This window comes from Oncorhynchus nerka, linkage group LG7, assembly GCF_034236695.1.
Source record: "Oncorhynchus nerka isolate Pitt River linkage group LG7, Oner_Uvic_2.0, whole genome shotgun sequence".
NCBI lineage: Eukaryota > Metazoa > Chordata > Actinopteri > Salmoniformes > Salmonidae > Oncorhynchus > Oncorhynchus nerka.
In genome coordinates, this window is record NC_088402.1 from 78,890,948 (window position 1) to 78,905,074 (window position 14,127).

At 42.1% G+C, this 14,127-nt stretch overlaps 1 protein-coding gene across 1 annotated transcript; it reads right to left on the reverse strand.

The window, feature by feature from the left end:
* Positions 1–2,588: 2,588 nt before the first annotated feature.
* Positions 2,589–7,026, reverse strand: LOC115132465 (peptidase inhibitor R3HDML-like). The gene is made up of 6 exons (XM_029665148.2): positions 6,827–7,026; positions 5,100–5,459; positions 4,591–4,709; positions 4,282–4,384; positions 3,960–4,075; positions 2,589–3,270 (listed from the first exon to the last, which is right to left on the reverse strand). The coding sequence occupies exons 1-6, from the start codon at positions 6,830–6,832 to the stop codon at positions 3,129–3,131; spliced, it is 846 nt and encodes a 281-aa protein (XP_029521008.2). The 5' UTR covers positions 6,833–7,026; the 3' UTR covers positions 2,589–3,128.
* Between the last annotated feature and the right edge of the window lie 7,101 nt (positions 7,027–14,127).

Consider the following 14,127-nt stretch of genomic DNA (forward strand, 5'->3'; position numbering starts at 1 on the left):
TGTTTTGGTTGAGAAGTCCTCCTATTCTCTTCAGGTTACGCAATGAATGAACAGAAAAACACTGCACAAATATAATAACATACAAATATCCCTGTGAATAGCAGTAAGTTGATAACATGGTACAGGTCAAGTTCTCACACTGATATTGTTACAAAATAGTTCATTCGTTTACCTTGTGGGAACTTTCACTTTTGGTTGCATGTATGGGTCAGTTGCTGTCCTGAAATGGAATTTCCCATGTTGGCCATTTCCCACAGAATCAGATATCCTCTGAAAACGTTGAAATGTTTGTTGATTGTGTAGGAGTCGTATAATTTCACTCTTCAAATATATTTTACAAGCATGAACATGTAAAGAGGGGTGTATGCAGTACATATTAAGACTTTATGGTAGAATATTGGGTTATCGGTGTGAACCATTTTGGACATGGAATAAAATACACAAATCATATTTTCATCCCAGTCTGTCATTGTTAATGGATATAAACCAATTGAATCTCATAATTATGACCATAAAAGCCTCATTAGAGTCCAGTTTAATAGTGAAGATAGACTCTCTGCAGATGAATATGGAGAATACATGAGGTGAAAACCAGTAGAGTGGATCCCCTAGCCCCCCTTACCCTCCCCTAGCCTCCCCTAGCCTCAACTTTTCTAGCCTCCCCTAGTCCCCTTAGCCTCCCCTAGCCTCACCTTTTCTAGCCTCCCCTAGCCCCCTTAGCCTCCCCTAGCCTCACCTTTTCTAGCCTCCCCTAGTCCCCTTAGCCTCCCCTAGCCTCACCTTTTCTAGCCTCCCCTAGCCCCCTTAGCCTCCCCTAGCCTCACCTTTTCTAGCCTCCCCTAGCCCCCTTACCCTCCCCTAGCCTCCCTAGCCTCAACTTTTCTAGCCTCCCTAGTCCCCTTAGCCTCCCCTAGCCTCACCTTTTCTAGTCTCCCCTAGCCCCCTTAGCCTCCCCTAGCCTCACCTTTTCTAGCCTCCCCTAGCCTCTCCTAGTCTCCCCTAGCCCCCTTAGCCTCTCCTAGCCTCACCTTTTCTAGCCTCCCCTAGCCTCTCCTAGCCTCCCCAGCCCCCTTAGCCTCCCCTTAGCCTCCCCTAGTCTCTCCTAGCCTCCCTTAGCCTCACTTCCCCTAGCCTCCCCTTGACTCCCCTTGCCTCTCCTAGTTTCTCCTAGCCTCCACTAGACTCCTAGTTAAATTAAAACATGCAGGCCAGGGGACATTTGAGATAACATGCACATGTAGCCAGTCATAGTTTCCAATGTATAGTATCTATGCTGACATGCTGTGTTTAGGTGTACATTAATATTAAGATGGGATTGGCAAGGAAGAAATAGGTAGAAAATCTCATTTTAATACAGATATAAGTGAAAAAGCAACCTGGAACTGTAAGGTTTAAACACCCACTACTGAGTTAAACTCCTTTCTTGTTTATTCAAATAATTATTGACAGTTATTTCACATTCAGGCCAATCATGAGCTGTAATAAGTGTATTACAATGTTATTAAAAAAAAGAATTGGTCTACAAGAGAACAAATAACCAACATGATCTCTAAATCTACAGTAAAACAAATGTGTTATAAAATAATAATAATAATAATAATAAAAAACAGTAACTATAAAAGTGCTTATTTTTAGCTTCGCAAAATGTCAATCAAGAGCCATATAATCAACCAAAAGCAGTGCAAACAATTTGTGGATTTATCAAACCAAACACATTGGCATAAGCATACAAATACACTACATGACCAAAAGTATGTGGACACCTTCTCGTCAAGCATCTCATTTCAAAATCATGGGCATTAATATGGAGCTGGTCCCCCCTTTGCTGCTATAACTACCTCCACTCAACTAGGACAGCTTTCCACTAGATGTTGGAACATTGATGCAGGGACTTGCTTCCATTCAGCCACAAGAGCATTAGTGAGGTCGAGCACTGATGTTGGGCAATTAGGCCTGGCTCGTAGTCGGTGTTACAATTCATCCCAAAGGTGTTCGATGGAGTTAAGGTGGGGTTAAGGTCAGGGCTATGTGCAGTCAATTCAAGTTCTTCCACACCAATCTCGACATACTATTTCCGTATGGACCTGTATGGACCTCTCTTTGTGCACGGGTGCATTGTCATGCTGAAACAGGAAAGGGCCTTCCCCAAACTGTTGCCACAAGCCACAAAGTTGGAAGCACAGAATCGTCTAGAATGTCATTGTATGCTGTAGCGTTTAAGATTTCTCTAGACTGGAACTAAGAGGCCTAGCCCGAACCATGACAAACAGTCCCAGACCATTATTCCCCCTCTACCAAACTTTACAGTTGACACTATGCATTGGGGGCAGGTAGCGTTCTCCTGGCATCGCGATTCATCACTCTGGAGAACGCGTTTCCACTGCTCCAGAGTCCAATGGCGGCAAGCTTTACACCCCTCCAGCTGACGCTTGGCATTGCCATTGGTGATCTTAGGCTTGTAAGCGGCTAATCGGCCAAAACCCATTTCATGAAGCTCCAGACAAACTGTTCTTGTGCTGACGTTGCTTCCAGAGGCAGTTTGGAACTTGGTAGTGAGTGTTGTAAACGAGGACAGACAACTTTTACGATTTAAACGCGATACGCACTTCAGCACTCGACGATCCCATTCTGTGAGCTTGTGTGGCCTACAACTTCACTGTGTCCACATACTTTTGTATATATAGTGTACATTGCACTCATCTTCTTAACATTTTCAAAAAAGGACATGATCAAATGAATACAACAGAAGTACTGTCTGGTTTTTGGTAGCTGGGTTCTTTCTGTGTCATGGCGAGAAAATGGAGCTTTGCAACACAAGAGTTTACATAGATTTAAGTTCACAACATCATGACCGAGGGGGAAAAACATTCTTTCCCTAACATCCAGTGGATGGATCAAACATTCGTTTATGATAAACACAAAAATAGTGGTACTTTAATTGAATCGCTGAAAAAAGCAGGTCTTGTGCTTTGATTTGTGTTTTATGTTTAGAAATCCTTCACCTTTCTTTCACACACCCTCTCTTGCAGTTGTTTGTTGCTGAGATTAATGGAACGGAATAATTGACCAGAAACAATGAACTCTTAAAAGTCTTCCATTATAACAGGGAAAGTATGACAGATGTCTTTCTAATACCTTTTTCTTTTCTTGGCTTTGGCTTTTGAACCACTGAAGGAACACTGCTTTCTGTTACATGAACCTCCATATTTTGATGGACAGGCAGAGCACGGTTTGCCACTCTTATAGGGAGCCTCTCCAACCCAGTTCCCCCTGGAAGAGAAATAAAACATGGTTAACTTCTGATCTTGTTTGCTTGTTTGTTTCCTGTCATTACAAAGGATATTCAATTAAATATAAGGCTCCGATGAGTCAAGCTTATGCAATAGAAAAAGGAGTGTATTAAATGAATGTAAGACAATAGAACACATTAGATCTGGTAAAAGATAATACAAAGATAAAACATGCATTTCATTTTTGTACCATCATCTTTGAAATGCAAGAGAAAGGCCATAATGTATTATTCTAACCCAGGTGCAATTTAAATTTTGGCCACTAGATGGCAGCAGTGTATGTGCCACATTTTAGACCGATCCAATGAATCATTGGATTTCTGTACAAAATGTTGTATCAAGACTGCCCTAATTGGTTTATTAATACATGTTCAAGTTCATAACTGTGCACTCTCCTCAAACAATAGCATGGTATTCTTTCACTGTAATAGCTACTGTAAATTGGACAGTGCAGTTAGATTAACAAGAATTTAAGCTTTCTGCCAATATCAGATTTGTCTATGCCCTGGCAAATTTTCTTGTTACCTACAACCTCATGCTAATCACATTAGCGTATGTTAGCTCAACCGTCCTGCGTGGGAACCCACCGATCCGGTAGAAATTAATCTATATTGGGTATGTACTGCAAGATCGCTTGCTCTTGCCATGAACAGAGAAGTGTGTACTTACTTGATAGAGTAGTTGCAAACCAGGAACACTGCTGTCCTCCAAGAGCTCCCGTACACATTCATGTTTGAGCATTTGTTGATGGCACATCCCATCTTATTGGTATTGGCCCAGACCATCTGAAATGTGTTGATGTAATGTGTAGTTCTCATGGTCAACATGATCAATCAGAGACAGTTCTCACACACAGTCACCCAATTTCTTACTAATACAAATATAAGCTATATGTAATGTCTATAAACTATTTTCCTGCTGTAGCAAACTGGCTCAAATTAAAATCCTACATCTGTACATTCTTATTTAGTGCAATATCTAAGCCACACACCTGTGTATAGTGGGAACAAACTGGTCCACTACATGTGTTGGGATAGGAGAAGGAGTTTTTCTCATCTTGCCAGGACCTCACCAGCTCAATGATTGACCAGTATCTAGGAGAAGGAAAAGACCTTTCAGCATTTCATGTTTCTTAAAATACCACCCTACTTCATATTTGACTAGATATACTGTAGCATAAGACAGTGTTCCTATAACAGTCTTTGTTGAACAAAAACACACCAGATCTCCAACAATCACATAAGCAACAGCTATAAAACAGTTGTAAACATGGAAAGAACCAGGGCTAGTTCTACAGTACCTGCCAGAGTTAATGGACAGGTTTTGGCCCATATATCTCATGGTCTGTGAGGGTCCATGATCCCATATGCAGCGGGAAGCCCAGGAATCTGCTGATTTAGCCAGTTGCTCATCCCACACCTAAAGCATGGAGAGTGAGAGAGAGCAGCTGTTCAACACTTCTCAAATAATATTTTGTTGTATTTATTTTAACGACATTCACCCTGTCCCTGCCAAGAGGAAGGCTTTACAGATATTCCCTGGTCCTATCATTCTAGCGACTCTTTTTCACATTGCTTGATTGTGTCTGTACTTACTTATGTGAGATTTGACTTATTCAATAAATATACATAATAAAACAATTATTTAAAAAATATAATTCTAAAATGTCAAATCTAACTCTGGTGTAGAGCAAGAATGCCACAGTTATGTTTCAGATTTGATTAAGTGTTAGTAAGCCCAGCCATAGAATGTGATAGAGGAGCAGTCCCTTGTTTTCCTGTCCTGGTTCAGCAGATGCAGGGGCCTCACCATGATCTCCATATTGGCAGCCTGAGGGAAGACCTGGGAGCGGACAAGGTTGTGATAATCCAACAAGGAATTAATTTCTCTGGAGGAGATGGCTCGCCTCCTTCGGATACGAGGCACGCTGATGCTGGTAAGATTCAGATTACTCCAGTCAGAGTCAGGGTCTGACTCGAAACCAGGTCTAGTTAGGTGGAGATGGTTAGTCCGGTTGGATTTGGATAGGCTCCGCACAGCAGCAGCTCCAGTGTAAGGCATTGACCACAAGATGGCAGCGAAGAGGAGCTGAGCACAAACAGGACGCATCTCAACCCTCTTCTCTTGTCTCTGGGTCGGGCTCTGGCAACACAGGGTTCTAGTAGGCTTCTGTGGAGGGCAGAGGCATTGAGGGCAAGAATGTTAAATAACGTATGTTTTTAAAAAGAGCCAAAAGGGCAAAAATGGTTGGGGGAAAGCTTCTCTAAAGCAACCACCTGGCTAACTGCCTCGTCATTTTTTCTCATTTCTGTGCAAAGTGTTAGCTGGACTATATCAACGTTTTTATCAATTAAGAATTAATAAGCAAGTTAATGATTAGAAGTCAGAATGAAGTTTACACAGAGGACAAAGAGAATAAAATTGTTTCAATTCCTAACGTATTGTCTGTAGTGTGGCAAACAATATATATACCAGTACTATAGGTAGACCCTAATATAGAGACAATATAACCATATTTCAACCATATTAATTAATACATAAATTACACAGACATAATGTAATCATTACATTTTTTAACATACATAAGTATTGCTCAAACTCAAACTGTACTTTAGACACAACTATTTGTAATTAATATAATATTAATTCAATTTGACAACAAAAAAATGTCTGTTGAACAAGTAGCCATTAATTCATTCTCACATATCTAAAAACATCAATAAATACTAGTAACTTTCTTATTGCATACAGTTATCACATAATGTCATTTATATTCAATAAATAAAAAGGCAGCATGAAAAAGCAGCTGTAACAGTGCCCCAGACCCAGACATTACATACCTTCATCAGCTGTAACAGTGCCCCAGACCCAGACATTACATACCTTCATCAGCTGTAACAGTGCCCCAGACCCAGACATTACATACCTTCATCAGCTGTAACAGTACATACCTTCATCAGCACATTACATACCTTCATGCTGTAACCCCAGACCCAGACATTACATACAGACTTCATCAGCTGTAACAGTGCCTTCATCAGCTGTAACAGTGCCCCCAGACATTACAGACCTTCATCAGCTGTAACAGTGCCCCAGACCCAGACATTACATACCTTCATCAGCTGTAACAGTGCCCCAGACCCAGACATTACAGACCTTCATCAGCTGTAACAGTGCCCCAGACCCAGACATTACATACCTTCATCAGCTGTAACAGTGCCCCAGACCCAGACATTACAGACCTTCATCAGCTGTAACAGTGCCCCAGACCCAGACATTACAGACCTTCATCAGCTGTAACAGTGCCCCAGACATTACAGACCTTCATCATTGCCCCAGACCCAGACATTACATACCTTCATCAGACATTACAGACCTTCATCAGCTGTAACAGTGCCCCAGACATTACAGACCTTCATCAGCTGTAACAGTGCCCCAGACCCAGACATTACATACCTTCATCAGCTGTACCAGTGCCCCAGACATTACAGACCTTCATCAGCTGTAACAGTGCCCCAGACCCAGACATTACATACCTTCATCAGCTGTAACAGTTCCCCAGACCAAGACAGTAGATACCTTCATCGGTGATTCTAGCCCAGTAGAGCAGAGCAGAGCAGAGCAGTCAGATAGGAGAAGAGAAGCCTAGCAGATCCACACTTAAACACTAGGCTTTGCAAACAAGACCGTTTGACATCTGTGTCAGGGAAATTTAACTGGGCCAACTCTCTCAGGATATCTGACGCACTCACAAGCCCTCCTGTCTTCTTCTTCTTCCTCTTCTTCTTCTCCTCCCTCTTCTTCCTCTTCTCCCTCTTCTTCTTTTTCTCCCACAGAGATGTTCCTTCCCAGGGGCCAGAAAACAATTTGATAGGCAATTTGGCTTTCTCAATACACTCATTATGTAAACTTGGTCCTGTAAAAAACACAAACACAAGATTTTCCAGTAATCATTTCAATATATATACAGTGCCGTTAGAAAGTATTCAGATCCCTTGACTTTTTTGTTGCGTTACAGCCTTATTCTAAAATGTATTAAATCGTTTTTTCCCCTCATCAATCTACACACAATACTCAATAATGAAAATGCAAAAACAGGTTTTTAGAAATTTGTGCTAATTTATACAATTTATATAAATATTACATTTACATAACTATTCAGACCCTTAACTCAGTATTTTGTTGAAGCACCTTTGCAGCGTTTACAGAATCAAGTCTTGTTGGGTATGTCCCTACAAGCTTGGCACACCTGTATTCGGGGAGTTTCACCCATTCTTCTCGGCAGATACTCTCAAGCTCTGTCAGGTTGGATGGGGAGCGGTCTCTCCAGAGATGTTTTATCAGGTTCATGTCCGGGCTCTGGCTGGGCCACTCAAGGACATTCAAGGACGTGACGCTTGGCATTCAGGCCAAAAAGTTCAATCTTGGTTTCATCAGACCAGAGAATATTGTTTCTCATGGTCTGAGAGTCTTTAGGTGCCTTTTAGCAAACTCAAAATGGTTTGTCATATGCCTTTTACTGAGGAGTGGCTTCCACCTGGCCACTGTACCATGAAAGCCTGTTTGGTGGAGTGCTGCAGAGATGGTTGTCCTTCTGGAAGGTTTTCCCATCTCCACAGTGGAACTTTAGAGCTCTGCCAGAGTTACCACTGGGTTGTTGGTCACCTCCCTGACCAAGGCCCTTCTTCCCGGATTGCTCAGTTTGGCAGGGCGGCCAGCTCTAGGAAGAGTCTTGGTGGTTCCAAACTTCTTCCATTTAAGAATGATAGAGGCCAATGTGTTCTTGGGGGATCTTCAATGCTGCAGAAATGTTTTGGTACCCTTCCACAGATCTGTGGCTCAACAGAAACCTGTCTCAGAGCTCTATGGACAATTCCTTTGATCTCATGGCTTGTTTTTTTGTCTGACGTACACTGTCAACTGTGGGACCTTATATAGACAGGTGTGTGCCTTTCGAAATTATGTCCAATCTCATAGGGTCTGAATACTTGTGTAAATAAGGTATTTTTGTTTTTTATATTTGTATAAATCAAATCAAATCAAATGTATTTATATAGCCCTTCTTACATCAGCTGATATCTCAAAGTGCTGTACAGAAACCCAGCCTAAAACCCCAAACAGAAAGCAATGCAGGTGCAGAAGCACGGTGGCTAGGAAAAACTCCCTAGAAAGGCCAAAACCTAGGAAGAAACCTAGAGAGGAACCAGGCTATGAGGGGTAGCCAGTCCTCTTCTGGCTGTGCCTGGTGGAGATTATAACAGAACATGGCCAAGATGTTCAAATGTTTATAAATGACCAGCATGGTAAAATCTAATCAAATGTATTTATATAACCCTTCGTACATCAGCTGATATCTCAAAGTGCTGTACAGAAACCCAGCCTAAAACCCCAAACAGCAAGCAATACAGGTGTAGAAGCACGGTCAAATAATAATAATCACAGTAGTTGTCGAGGGTGCAACAAGTCAGCACTTCAGGAGTAAATGTCAGTTGGCTTTACATAGCCGATCATTAAGAGTATCTCTACCACTCCTGCTGTCTCTAGTGAGTTGAAAACAGCAGGTCTGGGACAGGTAGCATGTCCGGCGAACAGGTCAGGGTTCCATAGCCGCAGGCAGAACAGTTGAAACTGGAGTAGCAGCACGGCCAGGTGGACTGGGGACAGCAAGGAGTCATCATGCCAGGTAGTCCTGGGGCATGGTCCTAGGGCTCAGGTCCTCTGAGAGAGAGAAAGAAAGAAAGAAAGAAAGAAAGAAAGAAAGAAAGAAAGAAAGAAAGAAAGAAAGAATTAGAGAGAGCATACTTAAATTCATACATGACACCGTAAAAGACAGGAGAAGTACTCCAGATATAACAGACTGATCCTAGCCCCCCGACACATAAACTACTGCAGCATAAATACTGGAGGCTGAGACAGGAGGGGTCAGGAGACACTGTGGCCCCATCCGATGATACTCCCGGACAGGGCCAAACAGGCAGGATATAACCCCACCCACTTTGCCAAAGCACAGCCCCCACACCACTAGAGGGATAGATCGAAGATCTCCACCATGGCACAACCCAAGGGGGGGGCAACCCAGACAGTAAGATCACGTCAGTGACTCAACCCACTCAAGTGACGCACCCCTCCTAGGGACGGCATGGAAGAGCACCAGTAAGCCAGTGACTCGGCCCCTGTAATAGGGTTAGAGGCAGAGAATCCCAGTGGAGAGAGGGGAACAGAGACAGCAAGGGCGGTTCGTTACTCTAGAGCCTTTCCATTCACCTTCACACTCCTGGGCCAGACTACACTCAATCATATGACCTACTGAAGAGATGAGTCTTCAGTAAAGACTTAAAGATTGAGACTGAGTCTGCGTCTCTCACATGGGTAGGCAGACCATTCCATAAAAATGGAGCTCTATAGGAGAAAGCCCTGCCCCCAGCTGTTTGCGTAGAAATTCTAGGGACAATTAGGAGGCCTGCATCTTGTGACAGTAGCGTACATGTAGGTATGTACAGCAGGAACAAATTGGAAAGATAGGTAGGAGCAAGCTTTGTAGGTTAGCAGTAAAACCTTGAAATCAGCCCTTGCATTAACAGGAAGCCAGTGTAGGGAGGCTAGCACTGGAGTAATATGATCACAATTTTTGGTTCTAGTCAGGATTCTAGCAGCCATATTTAGCACTAACTGAAGTTTATTTAGTGCTTTATCCGGGTAGCCGGAAAGTAGAGCATTGCAGTAGTCTAACCTAGAAGAAACAAAAGCATGGATATATTTTTCTGCATCATTTCTGGACAGAAAGCTTCTGATTTTTGCAATGTTACGTAGATGGAAAAAAGCTGTCCTTGAAACAGTCTTGATATGTTTGTCAAAAGAGAGATCGAGGTCCTTCACAGTTTTTTTTGAGACGACTGTACAACCATCAAGATTAATTGTCAGATTCAACAGAAGATCTCTTTGTTTCTTGGGACCTAGAACAAGCATCTCTGTTTTGTCCGAGTTTAAAAGTAGAACGTTTGCAGCCATCCAATTCCTTATGTCTGAAACACAGGCTTCTAGCGAGGGCAATTTTGGGGCTTCACCATGTTTCATTGAAATGTAGAGCTGTGTGTCATCCGCATAGCAGTGAATGTTAACATTATGTTTTCAAATGACATCCCAAGAGGTAAAATATATAGTGAAAACAATAGTGGTCCTAAAACGGAACCTTGAGGAACACCGAAATTTACAGTTGATTTGTCAGAGGACAAACCATTCACAGAGACAAACTGATATCATTCCGACAGATAAGATCTAAACCAGGCCAGAACTTGCCCGTGTAGACCAATTTGGGTTTACAATCTCTCCAAGAGAATGTGGTGATCGATGGTATCAAAAGCAGCACTAAGGTCTAGGAGCACGAGGACAGATGCAGAGCCTCGGTCTGACGCCATTAAAAGGACATTTACCACCTTCACAAGTACAGTCTCAGTGCTATGATGGGGTCTAAAACCAGACTGAAGCATTTCGTATACATTGTTTGTCTTCAGGAAGGCAGTGAATTGCTGAGCAACAGATTTTCCTAACATTTTTGCGAGGAATGGAAGATTCGATATAGGCTGATAGTTTTTTATATTTTCTGGGTCAAGTTTTGGCTTTTTCAAGATTGGCTTTATTACTGCTACTTTTAATGAGTTTGGTGCAAATCCGGTGGATAGAGAGCCGTTTATTATGTTCAACATAGGAGGGCCAAGCACAGGAAGCAGCTCTTTCAGTAGTTTAGTTGGAATAGAGGCCATGATTATTTTCATCATTGTGTCAAGAGATATTATACTAAAACACTTGAGTGTCTCTCTTGATCCTAGGTCCTAGCAGAGGTGTGCATACTCAGGACAACAGAGCTTTGGAGGAATATGCAGATTTAAAAAGGAGTCTGTCATGTTTTTTTCTAATGATCATGATCTTTTCCTCAAAGAAGTTCATGAATTTATTACTGCTGAAGTGAAAGCCATCCTCTCTTGGGGAATGCTGCTTTTTAGTTAGCTTTGCAACAGTATCAAAAATAAATTTAGGATTGTTCTTATTTTCCTCAATTAAGTTGGAAAAATAGGGTGATTGAGCAGCAGTGAGGGCTCTTCGATACTGCACGGTACTGTCTTTCCAACCTAGTCGGAAGACTTCCAGTTTGCTGTGGCGCCACATCCGTTCCAATTTTCTGGAAGCTTGCTTCAGAGCTCGGGTATTTTCTGTATACCAGGGAGCAAGTTTCTTATGAGAAATGTTTTTAGGGGTGCAACTGCATCTAGTGTATTGTGCAAGGTTAAATTGAGTTCCTCAGTTAGGTGGTTAACTGATTTTTGTCCTCTGACGTCCTTGGGTAGACAGAGGGAATCTGGAAGGACATCAAGGAATCTTTGGGTTGTCTGAGAATTTATAGCACGACTTTTGATGCTCCTTGGTTGGGGTCTGAGCAGATTATTTGTTGCGATTGCAAACGTAATAAAATGGTTGTCCAATAGTCCAGGATTATGAGGAAAAACATTAAGATCCACAACATTTACTTCATGGGAAAAAAATAGGTCCAGAGTATGACTGTGACAGTGAGTAGTTCCAGAGACATGTTGGACAAAACCCATTGAGTTGATGATGGCTCGGAAAGCCTTTTGGAGTGGGTCTGTGGACTTTCCCATTTGAATATTAAAATCACAAAAAATGTGAATATTATCTGCTATGACTACAAGGTCCGATAGGAATTCAGGGAACTTAGTGAGGAACGCTGTATACGGCCCAGGAGGCCTTTAAACAGTAGCTATAAAAAGTGATTGAATATGCTGCATAGATTTCATGACTAGAAGCTCAAAAGACGAAAACGTTAGGTTTTTTTTTTGTAAATTGAAATTTGCTATCGTAAATGTCAGCAAAACCTCTGCCTTTGCGGGATGCACGGGGGATATGGTCACTAGTGTAACCAGGAGGTGAGGCCTCATTTATCACAGTAAATTCCTCAGGCTTAAGCCATGTTTCAGTCAGGCCAATCACATCAAGATTATGATCAGTGATTAGTCCATTGACTATAACTGCCTTTGAAGTGAGGGATCTAACATTAAGTAGCCCTATTTTGAGATGTGAGATATCACGATCTCTTTCAATAATGGTAGGAATGGAGGAGGTCTTTATTCTAGTGAGATTGCTAAGGCGAACACCGCCATGTTTAGTTTTGCCCAACCTAGGTCGAGGCACAGCCACAGTCTCAATGGGAATAGCTGAGCTGACTACACTGACTGTGCTAGTGGCAGACTCCACTAAGCTGGCAGGCTGGCTAACAGCCTGCTGCCTGGCCTGCACCCTATTTCGGCAGGGTAGCCTAGTGGTTAGAGCGTTGGACTAGTAACCGAAAGGTTGCAAGTTTGAATCCCAGAGCTGACAAGGTACAAATCTGTCGTTCTGCCCCTGAACAGGCAGTTAACCCACTGTTCCTAGGCCGTCATTGAAAATAAGAATTTGTTCTTAACTGACTTGCCTAGTAAAAAAATAATTTAAAAGAAAAATCATTGTGGAGCTAGAGGGGATAAAGTACCTTCTATGTTGGTAGATAAGATGAGAGCACCCCTCCAGCTAGAGTCCGTCAAAGGCCAGGCTTGGTTCTGTTTGCGGGTGAGTCCCAGAAAGAGGGCCAATTATCTACAAATTCTATATTTTCAGAGGGGCAGAAAACAGTTTTCAACCAGCGATTGAGTTGTGAGACTCTGCTGTAGAGCTCATCACTCCCCCTAACTGGGAGGGGGCCAGAGACAATTACTCGATGCTGACATCTTTCTAGCTGATATACAGGCTGAAGCTATATTGCGCTTGGTGACCTCTGACTGTTTCATCCTAACATTGTTGGTGCCGACGTGGATAACATTATCTCTATAATCTCTACACTCGCCAGTTTTAGCTTTAGCCAGCACCATCTTCAGATTAGTCTTAACGTCGATAGCCCTGCATACATTTCTAAAACCCTGTTTTCGCTTTGTCATTATGGGGTAGATAGCTGAGAAGTTTTATTTATTTAATCCATTGCAGAATAAGGCTGTAACGTAACAAAATGTGGAAAAAGTCAAGTGGTCTGAATACTCTCCGGAGGTACTGTTATATACTGTACTTTATGAATTCTCTTCTGTTTCTATAGAATTGTTAAAACATTGCCATTTCTTTTTGTATTTTCTTGTTTAGATGTATTGCTTACTTGAAAAATAGTACCCCTGAATAATTGAGATTGTGTGGTTCATCCTTCCATATAGATGAACCATAACCATTAACCATTTTTCCATCAAAAGAAGGAGCAGATTATTCAGGGGAGAAAACGGCTATAAAAACTATCCATTTCGTTTGGAGTTTGGGACATGTTTATTTACCAATATTTTTTTGGAGTGTTGAGGTCTGCCTAAAGAGCTGTTTGTCATCGTAGAACACATGCTTTGGCTGGCCCTCTACCTCCCCAGCCATCCCCAGGTTGTTTCAATAAAACAAAATAAAAAATAACAATAAATAAGCAGAAAGCCTTTAAGAATGAAAAGAGAGAAGAATGCATGTTAAGCATTAATGGTCCTATTTTGAAAGTCCCTGACACTGCAGCATTAGCATTCATCTCCAGCTGTCCTGGTGATTTCTAGGAAAGAAGGTTCTGGCACTGCCAATGTACACTACACGGCACAAGTGCCATGGAACTGCCAAGGTACACAACACGGCAACAACTGGCAAAGCTCTACCAGCAGCGTGAGGTCAAAGAGATCGCCAAGACACTGGCATCGTCAGTGGAAAACTTAAACTGTAAATGGCAAAGGAGAGGTAGTTACAGTGATTAAATCAGTGGTTAGGGACTTAATCAAAAGGT

What these genes read in the sequence shown, in the direction of transcription:
- LOC115132465 (XM_029665148.2), bottom strand. An exon ending in CTGCCAATATGGAGATCATG is followed by an intron (nt 4,710 to 5,099) that starts GTGAGGCCCCTG and finishes TCCATGCTTTAG; the next exon opens with GTGTGGGATGAGCAACTGGC. An exon ending in TTTGTTCCCACTATACACAG is followed by an intron (nt 4,076 to 4,281) that starts GTGTGTGGCTTA and finishes AACACATTTCAG; the next exon opens with ATGGTCTGGGCCAATACCAA.